This window comes from Siphateles boraxobius, unplaced genomic scaffold (assembly GCF_051911475.1).
Source record: "Siphateles boraxobius isolate OS27281-9 unplaced genomic scaffold, OSU_SipBor_1 108, whole genome shotgun sequence".
Classification (NCBI taxonomy): domain Eukaryota; kingdom Metazoa; phylum Chordata; class Actinopteri; order Cypriniformes; family Leuciscidae; genus Siphateles; species Siphateles boraxobius.
Window position 1 is genome coordinate 432501 of NW_027508709.1, and position 20000 is coordinate 452500.

At 44.9% G+C, this 20000-nt stretch overlaps 1 protein-coding gene across 1 annotated transcript in view; it reads left to right on the forward strand.

Annotated features, from left to right (window-relative positions):
• The window catches only part of cfap46 (cilia and flagella associated protein 46), a 146466-nt gene that overhangs the window by 77857 nt on the left and 48609 nt on the right, over nucleotides 1-20000 (forward strand). The window contains exons 29-36 of the mRNA XM_077247212.1: nucleotides 231-397; nucleotides 7788-7859; nucleotides 9606-9767; nucleotides 10600-10748; nucleotides 10822-10914; nucleotides 10995-11040; nucleotides 14864-14998; nucleotides 17107-17307. Of these exons, the coding sequence (XP_077103327.1) occupies nucleotides 231-397; nucleotides 7788-7859; nucleotides 9606-9767; nucleotides 10600-10748; nucleotides 10822-10914; nucleotides 10995-11040; nucleotides 14864-14998; nucleotides 17107-17307 (1025 nt within the window). The remainder of the gene's footprint in view (nucleotides 1-230; nucleotides 398-7787; nucleotides 7860-9605; nucleotides 9768-10599; nucleotides 10749-10821; nucleotides 10915-10994; nucleotides 11041-14863; nucleotides 14999-17106; nucleotides 17308-20000) is intronic.

A 20000-nucleotide genomic window follows, 5' to 3' on the forward strand; every position in this document is an offset into this window, starting at 1 on the left:
GAACTGGACGATGACATCATGGTTTTCTCAAGAGCGGCTGTATATATAAATTAACTAAATTAATCAATATATATTTTTTTTTTTTACAACAAAAATGAAGCATCACTGAACTAGCTTAATCTGGAGAACTATGACACTGTTTTGCATTATTTTCCTGTTATCTCTGTAAAGCTGCTTTGAAACACTCTGTGTTGTAAAAAGCGCTGTATAAATAAACCCTGTCCCGTCAGAGGAGAGCGTGGCGTCCGGCGTGTGTGTGTGTGAGGTGCGTGCGGTCGGGCGTCTGGAGCGTCTGATGCGAACACACACACTACTGGCTGTGGTCGAGGAGCGATCGTCACACACACACCTGCAGCATCTGCTCACTGCGCTCAGCTTCACACTAAACATCTGGAAGGTGAGCGCTTCACTTCATCACACACTCCTTGTCCACACGAATACGCTTTCGTTTGGAAACACATCTTTTTCTCTCCGCTTTGTCCTTCTGTTCACACTGAGATGGCGTTTTATTAATGAAAACGAAGCTTTTTGAAAACGCTCTCCTAAGTGGATACATTTGAAACGCTGTTTTCTCGTTGTAGTTCGGACTGTGAAAACGATACTCGGTTACTAACGTAACCTCGGTTCTCTCTAGAGAGGGAACGAGTATTGTGTAAGTTTAGCTTACGCTACGGGAAAGATTCATCTTCTCGAGATACTGAAGCCAAAAAATTATCCTTAATTTTGTATTCCTTGTCAACGCAGTGCAGCAGCTAGCAGACCTAGAGCAGGCCATCTCGCGTGCTCATTGGCTGCCCTGCGGTCAACTGCTGCAGCCTACCAGTGAGCCCGGCGTGACGTCACGCCCAATGAAGGGCGCCCGCGCCTTCATAGCGTCACAGCCCGCCAGAATGGGCGTGGCTTAGCGTATAACACTAGGGGCTGTAGGCTGACTTCCCTGGTTTTCGTCGACTGAAGCGAAGTCGCTCGTGGCGCGAGCACGGCCGGTTACGCAATACTCGTTCCCTCTCTAGAGAGAACCGAGGTTACGTTAGTAACCGAGTATCGTTCTCTTAGAGAGGTTCTCTCGTATTGCGTAAGTTTAGCTTACGCTACGGGAACACTTTGTCAACGCCGTGCGCGCCAAGCATCCACATGAGACCCCGAGCTTTCAGGGGAACCCCATAAGTGGAAAAAATAAGGTGGCCAGCCACGCGGGCCATCACTTGTACATAAGCACACATAGGGAATACAGAGCAGCGCGCCGGTCTGTATAGGCACATGGCACATACCCTACTTAGTGCAGCTCAACCAGGAGAGCTGAGTCATGTGAGAGTGATCTGAGCAGGAGATCTGGGCAGAATACACCTCTCCTTCAGACTGACAACAGTTTAGCCTGCAAGGCAGGAACTTCTAGGTTATAAAACCTGACAAAGGTAGACGGGGAGCTCCAGCCCGCCGCTACACATATGTCATGGATAGAAATTCCACTGGACCATGCCCACGAAGAGGCCACGCCTCTCGTGGAATGAGCCCTGATGCCCAGAGGGCATTGCAGACCTTTTGACGCGTAAGCGGCCGCTATAACGTCTACTATCCATCTGGACAGGCTCTGTTTCGAGGAGGCGAGACCCTTGGTGCGCCCACCAAACGAAACAAAAAGCTGTTCCGAACGCCTGAAGGAGGCGGAGCGCGTAATGTAAAACCTCAGCGCTCTGACAGGGCAGAGGAGATTCACATCACTTTCGCTGTCAGATGCTGGGAGAGCTGACAACGAAATAACTTGCGCTCTGAATGGAGTGCCCATCACTTTAGGGACATAGCCATGTCTAGGTCTGAGGATGACTTTAGAGTCATTCGGTCCGAACTCAAGACACGACGCGCTGACAGACAGCACATGCAGGTCCCCTACACGTTTTACTGACGACAGTGCAGTCAGAAAGACGGTTTTCAGTGATAGATATTTCAACCCCACGGTGTCTAGTGGTTCAAATGGAAAAGCTTTCAGGGCCTCGAGGACCAATGAAAGATCCCACATGGGAACCGACGGGGGGCGCGGCGGATTCATCCTTCTAGCTCCTCTAAGGAAGCGGATGGCCAACTCGTGTCTTCCCAATGACTGGCCGTGCGTCGATTCTGCGAACGCTGCCACGGCCGCCACGTATACATTGAGCGTGGATGGGGACCTCCCCTTATCCAACAGCTCTTGTAGGAAGGTGAGCAGATGCGCCACCCCGCATGTCCGCGGTTCCAGACCTCTGTCGGTGCACCATCCAGAGAACACCGACCATTTAGACGCGTAGAGCCTTCTCGTGGAAGGGGCTCTAGACTGCGTGATCGTGTTCATCACTCCTTCTGGCAGGGCAACGAGTACCCGTTGATCAACCATAAATGCAGAGACCAGCGCTCTGGATTGGGATGCCAGATCGTGCCGCGAGCCTGAGAGAGGAGATCTGCCCTCACCGGATTCGGCCACGGAGCTGTATGTGACAGCCCTGCTAGTTCCGGGAACCAAATCTGATTCTCCCAACGCGGGGCTATGAGGAGCACCGAGTGGCGCGTTTCCCTGATTCTCTTGATCACCTGTGGCAACAGAGAGACCGGAGGGAAAGCATATAGCGGGAGGCTGGGCCAAACCTGGGCCAGCACGTCCTCGTCCTTCGAACAGACCGTCGGGCATTGAGCGTTGTCTTTTGACGCAAATAGGTCGACTTCCGCTCTGCCGAATAGGCGCCACAGTTTCTGGACCGTTTGGGGGGCAGGGACCATTCCCCTGGGGGAACATTGTCCCTGGACAGTTTGTCTGGGCCGTCGTTCAAATGGCCAGGCACATGCGCCGCCCTCAGCGAGCGCAGGTGCATCGGAGACCAAATAAGGAGGCGTTCCGTCAGATTGCAGAGATTTCTGGATCTGACACCGCCCAGACGGTTTACATAGGATACCACAGACATGTTGTCCGGGCGGACAAGAACATGCTGGTCCTGTATGAACGGGAGGAAGCACTTCAGCGCGTTCTCGACCGCTATCATTTCCAGACAGTTTATGTGAAAACCCTTCTCCTGGTCTGACCACTGGCCAAAGGCCGGTCTGCCCTCGAACATTGCGCCCCAACCTGAGTTGGACGCGTCTGTCGAGATGACTTTACGATAAGAGATGGTTCCCATCATTACTCCCTGCTGGTACCAGTCGGCCACTAACCAGGGCTGCAGAGCTGCTATGCAGGCCTGAGTCACTCTGATTTTCTGGCCACCAGACACCCGGCGGGACACGCGAGCATTCAACCAGCGTTGGAGCGGGTGCATGCGCAGTAGGCCCAGCTGGAGCACCGCTGCAGCTGATGCCATACAGCCCAACATCCTTTGAAATGTTTTCAAAGGGAGAAAGCTGCCCTTCTGGAAAGATGCGGCTAGGTGGCGAACACGGCGCGCGCGCTGTGTCGATAAACGAGCCGTCATGGTCACCGAGTCCAGTGCTATTCCTAAAAAGGAAATTGACTGGCTGGGCACATAATGAGCTCTTGGTCCAGTTGACCGTGAGACCCAAGCTTTCCAGATGACTGAGAAGCACTGTTCTGTGAGATAGCAGTTCTGTCTCTGACTGTGCCAATATCAGCCAATCGTCCAGATAGTTCATTATTCGCAGCCCCTGACTTCTCAGGGGGGCGAGCGCCGCGTCCATGCACTTTGTAAATGTACAGGGTGCCAGGGACAGGCCGAACGGCAGGACGGTGTAATGATATACCTGACCGTAGAAGGCGAATCTCAAAAATTGCCTGTGACGGGGTACTATCTGAATCTGAAAATAGGCATCCTTCAGATCTAGAGAAATAAACCAGTCCCTCGGGCGAACGTGCGCAAGGATTTTCCTGGTCGTAAGCATTTTGAACGGTCTTTCAGCAAGCACTTAGTTCAAATGTCTCAGATCTAGGATAGGTCTGAAGGCGCTGTCCTTCTTGGGTACGAGAAAATATCGGCTGTAAAAGCCTGACTCGCTCAGAGAAGGCGGTACCTTTTCTATAGCCCCTTTGCACAGCAGCTTTGCTATTTCTGCGTGAAGTAGGTGTGCTACTTACGCATTCACAATCGTCGCGGTCCGGGCTTGAAAGCGCGGGGGACGGCGAATGAATTGAAGTGTATAGCCCTGCTTTATTGTGCTCAACACCCATTCTGAAAATCCCTGGGATAGTTTCCCACGCAGCTATGTGAGCCGCTAGGGGGCGAATGGCCTCCGGGTTCAGACCGCCGCCATTTGTAGGCTTGTGAAACTGAACCGGAGCCGAAAGCGCGGTGCGCGCGCTCTCGGTTCTGGGCAATGGCTGCTTGCTGAAAAGCCGAAACCGGCTGATTTATGTGAGATGTCCCAATCATAAGGGATGGGGAACAGTCTTTTGTCATTTTTTGACGTGCGAGCAGCGCTCCGGGCGGGAAAGCTTCCTGTAAGCGTGAGCGCGTGTGCGCGGGCACGAGACTTACAAGTGTATTTGATGCCCCGATCATAATGGATGGGGAGCGTTTTATTAATACCCTGCGTTTTGTGATAACACTTAAACGCGCAGGCGGAGCCCGGGGGGAGGTTAGTGTTAGCAAGCGTGAACGCACTCAGGCGGGCACGAGACTTACATTAATAACCTGCTTTCTTTTGTGAAACTGACCCGGAGCCGAAAGCGCGGCGCGCGCGCTCTCGGTTCTGGGCAATGGCTGCTCGCTGAAAGCCGAGACCGGCTGATTTATATGAGATGTCCCAATCATAAGGGATGGGGAACATTCTTTTTTTTTTTTTTTTTTTTTTTTACTTTTTGATGCGCGAGCAGCGCTCCGGGCTGAAAAGCTTCCTGTAAGCGTGAGCGCGTGTGCGCGGGCACGAGACTTACAAGTGTATTTGATGCCCCGATCATAATGGATGGGGAGCGTTTTATTAATGCCCTGCGTTTTGTGATAACACTTAAAACGCGCGGGCGGAGCCCGGGGGGAGGTTTGTGTTAGCAAGCGTGAACGCACTCTGGCGGGCACGAGACTTACATCCATAACCTGCTTTCTTTTGTGAAACTGACCCGGAGCCTAAAGCGCGGCGCGCGCGCTCTCGGTTCTGGGCAATGGCTGCTCGCTGAAAGCCGAGACCGGCTGATTTATGTGAGATGTCCCAATCATAAGGGATGGGGAACATTTTTTTTTTCACTCTTTGACGTGCGAGCAGCGCTCCGGGTGGAAAAGCTTCCTGTAAGCGTGAGCGCGGGCACTAGACTTACAAGTGTATTTGACGCCCCGATCATAATGGATGGGGAGCGTTTTATTAATGGCTTGCGTTTTGTGATAACACTTAAACGCGCTGGCGGAGCCCGGGGGGAGGTTTGTGTTAGCAAGCGTGAACGCACTCTGGCGGGCACGAGACTTACATTCATAACCTGCTTTCTTGATCGTGTAACAGAGCGGGCAGATAGTTGGCACAGACTTGTGGACACATTTCTTACATTCAACACTCGAGCGGCTTTTCTGCGCTTCATGAGAGTGTGCTCTGCGAGCTTCAGAGTGCTTATGTGTAGGGGTGAACACTGGGGCGTGGGCACTTTCATTACACGTACAACACCGACGGCATGAGCCGGACCAGACATTTTACTAATTTTGAGATTTTTCTGGGTCGCCGTGAAAACGGCGTTTGTGTGCAGGCGAGAGGGTCAACAAACCGGCTCGTTGGCTGCTAATTGAACCTCTGCAGTAGCCTGTTTGAAGGGGACTGACAGGGAATAAACTTAAACACGCACGTCTTTTCGGAGGCGATGTGTCTGTTAGTAAGCGTGAGCGCTCATGAGCGGGCACGTAACTTACATTCTTAATCTGACATTATACTCACTTGAGATTTCTCTGGGTCGCTGCGAGAACGGCGGATGTGTGCAGGCGAGCGGGTTGCATTACCGGCTCGTTGGCTGCCAAATACACCACTGCAGTAGCCTTAACTAAGGGGACTGACATGGCGAGACATTTCGACGGCGGCGCGCAAGCCCGTCCGGGTCATGCAGAGAGCTCGAGAGGGCTCTGCATGACGCGCGAACGGGGACGCGAGGGCGGGGTAGCTCTCTTGTAACGTAAAGAGAGCTAGCCGCGTGCTCGGGAGCAGAACTGGAACAGTGTTTGTACGAGGGCGCGCGCACGAGTAGTGGGCACGGGACCTACATGTAACACAGATGATGCCCGTCCGGGTCATGCAGAGAGCTCGAGAGGGCTCTGCATGACGCGCGAACGGGGACACGAGGGCGGGGTAGCTCTCTTGTAATGTAAAGAGAGCTAGCCGCGTGCTCGTACGTGTCCCTCGGCCTCATTCTCAGATGCGACGGCAGTGAGGCTCGTGAGCGGCAGCTGCGCGTCGGTGAGGAGAGGCGGGGGGTGTTGAAGGCTTCGAGTCGAGCCCGCAGGGTCGACAGCGGAAGCGCTTCACAGCCGGAAGTGCGAGGCAAATTAAAAAAGACACTCGCTACTCTTTTAGAATGGGTTTTAGAATAGGTTTTAGCAAGGTAAAGGATACGTCGCCGGATAGCGTAGCTCGCACGGATGGCTGAAGGTGGCGAAGACGGCCGTCTTCCTCAGCGCTGTCCTAAGCTGGCTGTCCGCTGTTCGATGGCGGCGGTGGCTTCTCTCAGATCCTGCGATGCGAAGAGCTCGCTGAAGAGACGAAAATCAGGGAAGTCAGCCTACAGCCCCTAGTGTTATACGCTAAGCCACGCCCATTCTGGCGGGCTGTGACGCTATGAAGGCGCGGGCGCCCTTCATTGGGCGTGACGTCACGCCGGGCTCACTGGTAGGCTGCAGCAGTTGCCCGCAGGGCAGCCAATGAGCACGCGAGATGGCCTGCTCTAGGTCTGCTAGCTGCTGCACTGCGTTGACAAGGAATACAAAATTAAGGATAATTTTTTGGCTTCAGTATCTCGACAAGATGAATCTTTCCCGTAGCGTAAGCTAAACTTACGCAATACGAGAGAGCCTCTCGTAAGAGAACTGAGGTATTTAAAAACGATGATGTAAGTTTATATTATATATACGCATATTGAACCAATAGATATTCAAGTTTATAGCAGTATTGTGCCTGTTATGTGCTGTTCACTTAAAATATGTTACTTCACACACTCTTCACACACAGACTCCTGCACAGACGACAGAATACACTCGCATCTGCTGTCCTGCAGTGAAACATGAGAACAGTTTTAGTGTTTTACACCAAACATATAATAGTGAGTGAGAGAGACCTGGACGATCAGTGAACGATGAGATATTCTGATAAATAAAATGATCCTGCCAGAAGAATTGTGCGATAACTTTATTATTTATTTTTCCGTCTATCGTCTCAGTGAGCTTTTGTTAGGGTTTACGCTTGCGCTGTAAAGGTGGATTTAGCGTTCTCCAAAAGTTTCTTATCATGTTTCAATGCAGGACAGCAGATGCGAGTGTATTCTGTCATCTGTGCAGGACTGTGTGTGTGAAGAGTGTGTGAAGAAACATATTTTAGCAACAGTGTGAAAGTGAACACCATATAACAGGCACAATACTGCTATAAACATGAATATCTATTGGTTCAATATGCGTCACATGACTAATCTTACATCATCGTTTTCAAATACCTCCGTTTTGACAGTCCGAACTACAACGAGAAAACAGCGTTTCAAATGTATCCACTTAGGAGAGCGTTTTCAAAAAGCTTTGATTTCATTAATAAAACACCATCTCAGTGTGAACGGAAGGACAAAACGGAGAGAAAAAGATGCGTGTTCAGAGCGAGACGATAGGATTGTGTCCTCAAGTGTGTGTCCTTGTTGAATACAGGTGTCCATGGAAACCGCACAGGAAGTGATGAATCAGTCAGCTGTGAGACCAGACGACAAGAAGTCTAAACAGGTGAGAGTAATAAGTTATGATAAATAAGTACTAGTTATCCAATAACGTGTTCTAAGAACATTTTGCTAACGTTCCACTTAATTAAAAATATTTCTTTATTTCTTTTTAAGATCAGGGAGATCAAGGCCTGATTAAGTTTTTGAGGGAGTTTTGACAACTTAAATGATTCACACTGTGCATGTCTATAAGAAAAAAAAAAGAAAGAAAAAAAAAAATATATATATATATATATATATATATATCTGAATGTAAGATGAACGTACAGTTCGAAAAATGTTTTAAAACCGTTTTTTCTTGGTTATGCAAACGTTAAGGGAACATCCGTTTTGCAAGCATGTGTGAATGTTACTTTTGAATTACTTTCTAAAAACTGAAACAAGTAACATTTAAAACATGTTAACTTTGAACGAACGCTTTGTTCGTTCATGTTACTGGAAGAACGCTTGTTCGTAACTTTGATAGGATCTTGACACAACGTTCCCTGTTATCTGGGGAAATACGTTTAATTCTCCATTGAACACCAAGCATCTGTAGAACTTTTTTCCATTATAATTAATTTAATATCTATTTTCATGCTTTGTGTGAAACTGCAGTTTGTCCTTCTAGGGCAGCATACCATGTAGGGGACACTGGGGCTAGTTGTCACTTTTTTACACTTTTTCAGGGTTTAAGTCAATGTCTATATAGACATAAGAAATTATAAACTTTCAACTACAAAAAAAGCAGTTGAACATTTTCACTGTTATTGCCATATAACATAAACAAAAATTTTAAACACATATAAATTTACTTAAAGCATATTAAAAACACCACATAGACATATTTTCTCCTTAAAACTGCAGTGAACCAAAGACAGTCTCAAAAACACGCTTTGAAAACGCTGGTGTTTCTGACGTCACAAACTACCTTGTAACCAATCAGATCAACGTGTGATCGTCAACGAGTGGATCTCTGAGTGAGTGAGTGGAGGCGGGGCTCATTTGCATATTCATAGAACCGTGCATACTAAATGAGGCAAGGGTGTCGAGATATGTTAAGGCATGAAGACATTTTCAAGGTTTTTTCAACGTTTAAATATGTCTTTTTGGTGATCAAAGATGAGTTTTAATGGATAAAACGATTGACTACAGGGGGACTTTAACACGTTGACACAATATATAGAGTAAAATTTGTCTACTAATTAGACAATAAAATAAAATAATTATTACACTGTATTTTTCGTGGGATACCAGCATGACCCACTATATTCATGCTGTATTGCACTGCATTGAATACAGTATCCCATCATGCAGTGTGCTTGACTTGACCTTCCATTTGTAGTGTGATGAATGAACTGGAACTGAACTCTCTTCATCAAACAGGCAAAAGACATTTTTTGAATCAGTTTGAAAAAGGAAAGCGATTTCTTTGTCATAGTATCCTTTCAATGGTTGAAGTTACTACAGTCATTGCATGTGCTGCATTTTATTTGTACCATTTTGTACCGTTTTATTGGTTTATTTTATTGATTTATTTTTGTTTATCTATTTACCTTTTTTAGAATTTTAATGGTAATAAAGATATTGTTTGATAAGTGGGATCTCCGATTGAAGTCCTTGAAAACCAAAAAAGTAGTGCTTGAAAAGTCCTGGAATTTCATTTCACATTATCTGTACAAACCCTACACATGTCTTTACTGTGCCATTTGATCAATTGCTGAATAAAAGTATGCTGTTTCTCTATTACATACGTTTAAATTTTCTCCAGCCGTCTCCTGTTGAGGACAAACCCCGCGGTAAAGCTGTAGAAGTGACTCTTCCCATCAGCCCTGAGGAATGGGCTCAGTTTGAGTGTCCTGAGGAGCTTCGACAGGCCTTTGGTTCTGATGACGGCCCTTACAGCATCAACGACTCGGCCCTCAGCGCGCAGGTCAGCGCGTCACTCTCACGTCATGTGACAGATAATAAACTCATCATCCACTAGAGGGCGTCTCTCATCTCACATACAAGGGCTCTATCATACACCCGGAGCAATGCATTAGCAATTATCATTTTCACGTTCTGCGCCACGTTGTTTAAATATCAAATGCATTTGCACCCTTCTGTTCCCCATATGTCTGAGAACTAGTGTGTGTTCAGCCGCATTGTTGGACCGTTGTTATTTTGAGGAATTGAAATAGACTGAGCCACTGACTAACTGAACCTGCTCTAAAGTCAATGGAGCATTTTTTTTTGTTATTTAAAAAGAGCATTAGTAATATATATGAGCCATTAGGCGGGTCCACAACGCGCGTACACTCTGCTTATTACACACACACACACACACACACACACACACACACACACACACACACACACACTCTGCTTATTACACACACACACTCTGCTTATTACACACACACACACACACACTCTGCTTATTACACACACACACACACACACACACACACACACTCTGCTTATTACACACACACACACACACACACTCTGCTTATTACAAACACACACACACACAAACACACACACACACACTCTGCTTATTACACACACACACACTGCTTATTACACACACAATCTGCTTATTGCACACACACTCTGCTTATTACACACTCAGGGACGTGCAGTGTCCCATGATCCTTCAGAAATCATTCTAAGATGTTGATTTGCTGCCCAAGAAACATTTATGATTATTATAAATGTTGAAAACAGTTCATATGTGATCTATGTGTACATCATGGTCGCGTTGAATGGTGTCGTTTCAGAGCCGAACTGTGTTTTATTTGGATCTGTTGGTGAGAGAGCTGGAGTCACTGTCGTTGACCCCGTTGACCTTTGCCCCTCTCCACTTGGCAGAGGTCATCGCTCATGACCTGATGAAGAGCAGGAGTCAGTCTGACCTATACCGGCTCAGGTATTGCCCTGAACACAGTCACATGACATGAGATTCACCGCAGGATATGACATCACTTCCTCTCATCTCTCAGAATCATCAGGAACTGTCGGGATCTGGGATTTGAGTCTCCGTACAGCGATCAGCTCCTCACCGTCACACGCGTTCCTGAGGACGAGCAGATGTGGTGTGATTCTTCAGGCTCTGATCAGGGTTGGTCATTATCAGGTGCTTCGGGGAGTTTAATGCAACTTTATTTCATTTCAGGTTCAACAGGGCCGTCGTGACCCAGAGGGACGTCGTGTCGGAGCCGGTCAGTTTCTCACTGCACAGTTTGAGTTCTCATGTGAAGTGAAACAAATTATGGCAGCATATTACAGCAATATTATAAATAAAATAGTTAGATCTCTTTAACATAATATTAATAGTATGAATAATAAAGAAAAAAGAAAAACAACAACCCCCCCCCCCCCCCCCCCCCCAAAAAAAAGCACATGTCAATTCAGTTAGCTATACATTAAGAAGTGTTGGAAATATTCACGCATACAAGAGAAGCAGATTGTTATATAAAATGGGGTAATTTAGGAATAACACTGCAAACATGCTTTTCTTACTTCTTACTTACTATTTTTGTCTTCATTCCAGTCCAAATATCTAAAAATTCTTAAATCAAGATGCATTTACTAGATAAGTGAAATGACATAAGATTTTATGACTTGTTTTCCGTGGGAATTCATCTAAATTGAGTTGTTGCTTAAAGGGTCATTCCACCGGTGGAGACATGAATATGTGACCGATCACGGAAAGTAGGGACACAAGTCGGTTTTGGAGCATTTTGAGTTATTCACAGATTCTGAAACTGTAGTCTCAAAGCTTTCCAACGATGTGTAACACATGGAAATCTGATAATATTTGGAGAAGTTGTGGCCATTTGAAGGTAGGCACACAAAAAAGCTAAAAGGGGAGAAAACAGCCTCAAAAGATTGTGCAGTTCTCACCTCTCTCTGCTGCTGGGAGTGACAATAGGGCTCATTTACATCTCATTTAGATAAGCCATACCCCCTGTAAAGCTCCCCCCTGTAAAGCTGTAAAGCACAGGGGGGAGCAAAAAGGTCAGGAAAATGTGCCATCAAAGAAAAAAAAAAGTTTGCAAACAGGTAATAAATAAAGGTCTCTTAGCATCTACCGATAAAACTGTATAGGCAACTCTTATGTACACTGAATAAAAAATAAGATAAACTTCCTAGAGAATGTTAAAATCAGAAACAGGATGTGCTATGTGATTTTATATATATATATATATATATATATATATATATATATATATATATATATATATATATATATATATATATATATATATATATATGCTGGGCAGTAGCTAATATTAAGAAATATGTTGTGCTTTTACTTTTAAAAATGTTGGTAACGTTACAGTTAATGCTTACAAACATTGAAGATTTTGAATACAGAAGTTACATTTGTAATGGTGTATTTTCATTTAGATGTGGTATTATTATTTGTGCAGTAGCTAAGATTAATTACTGCATAAATTAATTTTAAAACAGCATGGAATAGATTATAGAATATGCTGTTAGCTATAATTTGGATGGTATAGTACCATGAGCCACAATTAAAGTCTTGTGACACTCATGGCAGGCGTTATTGTTGTTGTTGTCGAGTTTCTGCGCGCCGATTGCAAACATGAGCTGAACTTAGAATGAACTTAAAACGACAAACTTTGATGTTTATGGAAACTCACCCCATAAGAAACAGAAAAGTATTCTTGCAGATCTCGTTGCCTCCAATGAAATAAGTCGTTCGGGCACACTTTCTCTTTGTCGGGGTCTTCTTTGTGGATGTAACCATCTCCGAAGTTTGCACTGTGCGTCTGTTTGCCTCTAAATGTCCAATAATTCGCATGTCCTGCCACTCTTTTTCCACAGCTAAAGAATCCAGCCGTATGTTGTACATAATGTCTGGAGCAGGCTTCTGGCTACAAGACTGTCTCCCGTGCAGAGAGTTCTCTTTTCTCCTCGTGTAACATTTACAGTCAAAGTTACGGATTTTCCCCATTTCTCTATCTATATCCCCATCAAATGTTACTATCGATATAGCCTCTGATATCTTACGGTCCAACTCGTCTGACGCCAGTCCGATACATTCTTCCTCGTCTTCATCTTCGCTCAGTTGTAGATTAGGGATATTATTCAGTCTTATCATGCCACTTTCATCGTCGCTCAGATCGTCTTCAGAATCAGTGAACGCTTGTTCATAAGCATCCGGCTTGTCGAAGAAGTACTTCAAAACATTTTCGTTGTAACGGCCACGGTTCAGCTCGTCTGCGACATTCTTTGCGGCGTCCATCTTCATTGAATTTTGATATCAGATAGAGCCGGCTAGAGCGCTGCATAATTAAGTAGCCACGCTGTTGGGGGGCGGGGGCAAAAGCGCCGGCGGCTATTCAGTATGGAAATACACACAGACAATGACACGCCCCTACTGCATGCTAGAATCTCCGAAAAACAAGCCGATTTCAACCTCAAAATGTACGCTTTTGAATATACCAATACTGTTATCTCAAACATGGAGAGGCTTCTTCATGATCTCAACTAACATATTCTGCAAAAAAGCGGAAATCACCAATTTTGGAAAAAAACGCTTGTTTCTCATTTTGCTCGCAAGTTGTGCTGCCGACTTGTGTCACTGCTTTCCGTGACGGGTCACATATGTATTGAAAGTGGGTCATATATGTAGTAGAATAGTATCATAAATTTTTAATTTAGGACCTTCTTGGCCGATAAAAGGCAGAAAATGACTTTTTAGTGCTTGTGGATTGTAGACAACAATCCCCATAGTGCATTGCAATGCTCAGCTCCGCAGAGACCACTCCCACTACAGTAGCTAGCTTAACTGCAAGATATTCTTGCAATGAACCTGCCACGTTAGCGTGTTAACAAAATGAAAATAAACTTACTTTACAGAAAGACGACCATTTGACCCTGTAGGCTTTGGCTGACGTTGCCAGTTGACGTTAGGTATTCTAAAGTAGGTCTCCAGGACGCCGCTATCCATATGGGGTGCGAAACTCGGGTGAACAACAACACACACGTCCGTGTCATCCTCCGATTCCGTAGCACCGCTGGAACTCTAGGCAGCTGACAGACTCTTGTTCTGTGTCCATTGGCGCACAGTGAGAGCACAGGCACCACCAATCTGCCCCAGCTCAAGCCATTGCGGGCTCCTCGTCCGCGGCAGGCAGATCGTCTGCATCGGCTTCAGCCGCCTCCGGTTCCTCCATAGCCCTCAGCTGCTCGTCGCTATACTGTGGCTCATAAAGGTAGCCACGAACATCCGTTTCTACCATAACTTCGTCAAAATCCAGATCCTCCATAATGCATCCGCCTGTGTATTCAGTACCTTCATCCATATTTTCAAAAAGTTTCTCCCGGTGAAATCAAACGCACTGGCACTGATCTGATAGGTCTGTTAGCGCATTAGGTCCAGCCCCCTATGGGCGGGTTTGAAAGGGTGGGAACTAGTGCTTGTAGTCTTCACAGAAATCCCCCCCTTTTACACTTCCTCCTACAATGACGTAAAATGACGATTTTTGCGTCATTGTAGGAGGAAGTGAAAAAGGTAAATAGAGGATTTCTCTCGTCTCAGGGGAAAATGAAAGAGTGTTGCACGACCATTCAATAGTATGACTGGATTTCTAACAATGGAAATCTTAATGCAAATGGGTGGAGTGACCCTTTAAAAAAGCAAAATTAACTGCCATTATCTGCTTAATTCAAACAGAAACAGGATTATTTTTCTCACCCCATTGGCAGATAATTTTGCTTTTTTTTTTAAGCAACTTTTTTTAAGCAACTCAATTAATTTTTATTTATTTTCCCAGAAAACAAGACATAATAATATCTTATGGCATTTCACTCATCTAGTAAATGCATCTTGATTTAAGAATTTTTTAGATATTTGGACTGGAAACAAGACAAAAATACTAAGTAAAAAAGCATTTTTTGCAGTGTAAATGATTCATGGTTTAGTAGCAAGCAAATGTGAGTGAAAATAAGTCGGGAATGAAGGTATTTTGTGATGTGAGTGTTTAATGTGAGACTAACAAACCCTGTCAGACGCTGTTGGCTGAAGAGGACCCGAGGAGAAGGACACACACCAGACACTGGCTGGCGAAGGCCGATGTGTGTGTCAGTATGAACCTGTTTGAGCCGGCTAAAGTCCTGCTGAATCACACACACCTGATAGCCGAGGTGAGTGTGAACACACACACACCATGCATGAAGGAACTCCGCTTTGAAGGTTATTCCTGGAGAAATCATATTTTTGTATTTCTGATTTAGGACCAATTGATTAACAACTAACACTAGATAAATTACAAATATTGCACTAGGTTTAACAGAAAATCATTATTTAAATTAAGTGAACTGCCGTTCAAAAGTCACCAATGCTGCATTTATTTGATCAAAAATACAGAAAAAACTGTGAAATATCATTGTAATGTAAATCATCTGTTTTCTATGTGAATATATAGTAAAGTGTAATTTATTCCTGTGAATTTTCAGCATCATTACTCCAGTCTTCAGTGTCACATGATCCTTCAGAAATCACTATAATATGATGATTTGATGATCAAGAAACATTTATGATTATTATCAGTGTTGAAAATAGGTTCATATTTTTGTGGAAACTGATATGTTTTATTTTTCAGGATTCTTTGATGAATAGAAAGTTCAAATGAACAGCATTTATTTAAAACTGAATCTTTTGTAACATTATAAATGTCTTTACTGTCACTTTTGATAATGCGTCCTCGTCGTCATTCTTTTTTTTTTCATACTGACTGCGCATGTTTGAATGGGTGTTTAAAGTCATTAAATTAAATGCTTTTGGCATAGAAAGTATTTTTAAAGTGTCATTTTCATGGTCCCTACAATCAGTCAATCACCAATATAATGTATCTTACAAGAAAAGAAAAGAAATGCCTCTCAAATGTATTTTGTTGTAAAGATATTAATTGTAGATATTTTTCCTGCGGTGTATAATTCACAGTGTAATTTCAGTCAATCATGTACCTTAGAAAGTCCCAGATATGCGCTGCTTCACACACTGCAAAAATGCTTTTCTTAACTAATATTTTTGTCTTGTTTCCAGTCCAAATATCTAAAAATGTACTACTGTAGATGAGTATAAGATAATATGTAGATAATATAATAAAATGTATAAGCTAAATTATCTACCAAACGGGTGAGAAAAATATTTTAATTCAAACACAAACAAGATTTTTTTTTCTCACACCATTGGCAGATAATATTGCTTGTTTTAAGCAAATTTCCCAATGTGGGAATTTTTTTTAATTTCCCTAGAAAACAAGACTTAATATCTTATGTCATTTTACTACTTTAGTAAATGCATCTTGATTAAAGGAATTTTTTGATATATTTGCAGTGGAAACAAGACAAAAATACTAAGTAAGAAAAGCATTTTTTGCAGTGTGTTCTGTAAAGCGCTTCTTCAGAGATCTTAAGGAGGTGTTTGTGAACCTTTAAAGGGTTAGTTCACCCAAAAAATGAAAATTAAGTCATTAATTACTCACCCCCATGCTGTACCAACCCCGTAAGACCTTCGTTCATCTTCGAAACACAAATGAAGATATTTTTGATTAAATCTGAGAGGTGGATCACTGCTACATAGGCTGCCAGAGGGAATGAAACTTGACGGCCCAGAAAGTCATTAAAGAACATGTTTAAATATTCCATGTGCCTACAGTGGCTCAACTATAAGTTTATCAAGCGACGAGACTACTTTTTTCCCGAAAAAAAACGCATAAATAACGACTTTATTCGACTTCTCCTTTTCTTCCTTGTGGGCCTGAGACGAGAGTTCAAGAGATTTCCACGACGCATGCGCGAGAACTGAACAAGAAGTATTAGAAGAAGAACGTCCTCTTCTCAGTTCTCGCGCATGCGTCGTGGAAATCTCTTGAACTCTCGTCTCAGGCCCACAAGGAAGAAAAGGAATAGTCGAATAAAGTCGTTATTTATGGGGTTTTTTCGGGAAAAAAGTAGTCTCGTCGCTTGATAAACTTATAGTTGAGCCACTGTAGGCACATGGAATATTTAAACATGTTCTTTAATGACTTTCTGGGCCGTCAAGTTTCATTCACTCTGGCAGCCTATGTAGCAGTGATCCACCTCTCAGATTTAATCAAAAATATCTTCATTTGTGTTTCGAAGATGAACGAAGGTCTTACGGGGTTGGTACAGCATGGGGGTGAGTAATTAATGACTTAATTTTCATTTTTGGGTGAACTAACCCTTTAAATGATGCACACCTCATTATTTCTATATGTGTGTTTCAGAAACTTGGTGATCAGACGTCATTGGCCGAGAGTTTACACCTGCTGGCTGTTCTGGCCAATCAGGAGCAGAGATACAGCGAGGCTGTTGTCCTGTGTGAGCGAGCGCAGGAGATCGGAGGAGACGAGGAGTTCTGCTTCCGACTCGTTCACACGCTGATGAACGCTGTGGTGGGACGAGGAGGACAGGACACGCATCATCAGGTGCACAATGATTGACAGCCAATCAGCCAATTGGGGACATCAAATTTAACATTTCATTTAATATTCAACAATATTATTGATCTGCCTGCATTGACACCATTATATGAGAACTGAACTGATCTGGACAATGACATCACGGCTTTCTCCAGAACGACTATATACTGTATGTTTGTATATATATATATATATATATATATATATATAAATGAACTAAATTAATTACTTTTTTACAACAGAAATGAACCATCACTGAACTTACTTAAGCTGGACTGTGACGCGATTTTCTTCTGGAAACAAACTTTGTTGCATTATTTTCCTGTTATAACTGTAAAGCTGCTTTGAAACTGTAGCAAATTAGCTTAAAAGATATATATATGTCACGGTTTCCCCTGGTCCTGTCCCGCACTACACTCCCCAGCATTCCCCTGGATCCTCACCTGCAGGCACTATCCCTGATATTTATCACCTGCACCTCGTCTCCTCATGATCGCCACTCATGCTGCATAAAAGCCTCAGTCACCCTTCACTCCTGGTCCGATCTCGTCAATTCTGGTCCCTGGTTCCCGAGTAATCTTCAAGAGACATTTCTGGTATTTTCGGTATTCCTAAGATTCTTCTGAGCATTTGTTTTCCCTTTTATTTTGGAGTCTGCATACCGTGTATAAATAAAGCCTAAGTTAATTTTACCTGTTCCTGAGCGTTCTGTGACAAAAGATCGGACCGCACACAATGCAGGACTCCATCCATGCCGTTCAACTGGATTTCCTCCACGCCCTTCGATTCCCAGCACCTCTTCCTTCACCGCAAGTCCACCCCACTCCGTTCATCCTCCGTCTCCGCCCTGCCGAACTGGCGTTTCTGTTTGGATCCACCAAACCCACTCCCCACACCTGCCCTACCGAAGAACCCTTTCGCTTCAGTTCCTCCGAGTCAACTCCCCTCACCAGCCCAGCCGAACCAGCGCATCTCATCTTGCCAGCTGAAGCAGTGCACAACCAAGACCACCCAGACCGCATGGGTCGACAGCAAGAGCCCACCTCAGACAACGTGAGAGACTCCACCGCAACGTTTGAGCCAGTGCCCACAGGGGCTACCGAGCTGAACATCGCGATGGAGCCTGAGCATCGTACGTCTGACCCAGTGTGCGAGCCGGCTGCACCATCCATTGCTGAGGGAGTTCTAGTGGAATTCGAGGGCATGGAAGTGTGCCCCACCCACCCTCCCGCCACTGAGAGTGAGTTTTTGGTTCCAGCACAGGGAAACTTTTATTGTTTTGGAGAGTTTGACTTATTTGCCCCATGGTCTTCTGAATCTGTCTGTCATGTCCCGGATTCTCTGTTCCCGCCCAGCCTCCCTCTCCCACCACCTCTCCAAAATACTGTTTTATGTTTGGATAAAGTTTGTCTGGGCCTTCAAGCTCCTTCCCAGTTCCCAACCATTTTTGCTGCCCAATCTTCGCCTCCCCCATCAGCCCTTCTGTTCCACCTCTGCCTTCTCTCAGTGGTGTGGTTTCACTGCTGGACTGCTGGGGGTCATCTCACCCTGGGCGTGAGGACCCCGTGGCTTTGCCTCCAGCCTCTGTACACTCCACACCACTTCGACCCGTCTCCCTGACTCCCACGCCTATGCTCCATCCACCCTCGATGTCTGCAGTGACCATCGGACATTCGGCTTCACCGGGCTCCCTCGGTACTTCGGCTCCACCTGGGTCGGACATCGCACCACCTTCACTGCGGACTTGCGGGTTGTTCAGTGCTCTCCGGCCCTCCACCCCTTCGGCTGCGGTTTGCTCCGCCCTCCCTCAGGCTCCACCTCTGCCCTCGGTCACTCCTGCTCAACCTCAGCCCTCCGGATCCCTGCTTCCACCTCGGGGGGATGTCGCTGTGGCTCTGTCGTGGTCTCCGAGGTCTTCTGTGTCCTGTCACTCCTTTGGCTCTCCGGCGGCACGGTGGGCTCCGCCTTCCACGTTGTCATCGCTTCCTGTCATCGCCATGAGACCTGCCGGCTATCTTTCCCCATGGCTCCTCCCTCCAGCTATGCCACCGTGGAGCAAAGTTCGGTTTAGGCGCGAGGTCGCGCCTTCAGGGAGGGGGTTTAATTTCACGGTTTCCCCTGGTCCTGTCCCGCACTACACATCCCAGCATTCCCCTGGATCCTCACCTGCAGGCACTATCCCTGATTGTTATCACCTGCACCTCGTCTTCTCATGATCGCCACTCATGCTGCATAAAAGCCTCAGTCACCCTACACTCCTGGTCCGATCTCGTCAATTCTGGTCCCTGGTTCCCGAGTAATCTTCAAGAGACATTTCTGGTATTTTCGGTATTCCTAAGATTCTTCTGAGCATTTGTTTTACCTTTTATTTTGGAGTCTGCATACCGTGTATAAATAAAGCCTAAGTTAATTTTACCTGTTCCTGAGCGTTCTGTGACAATATATATATATATATATATATATATATATATATAGCCTATATATATAATTAATTTTAACGGATTATAATTCATTATAAATATTTGAATTATTTTTAGAATTGACTGTAGCAGAATTAATAGTACAATTATTTAATAAGTTATTGCAATGAGCAGAAAGCATAATCAATTATTAAGTAATTATTAATTATTTGATTATCAGAACAACTAAAAGTAAAATCTCAGAATTTTTGAAAAATAAAATTGAATTTTTGAAAAAAT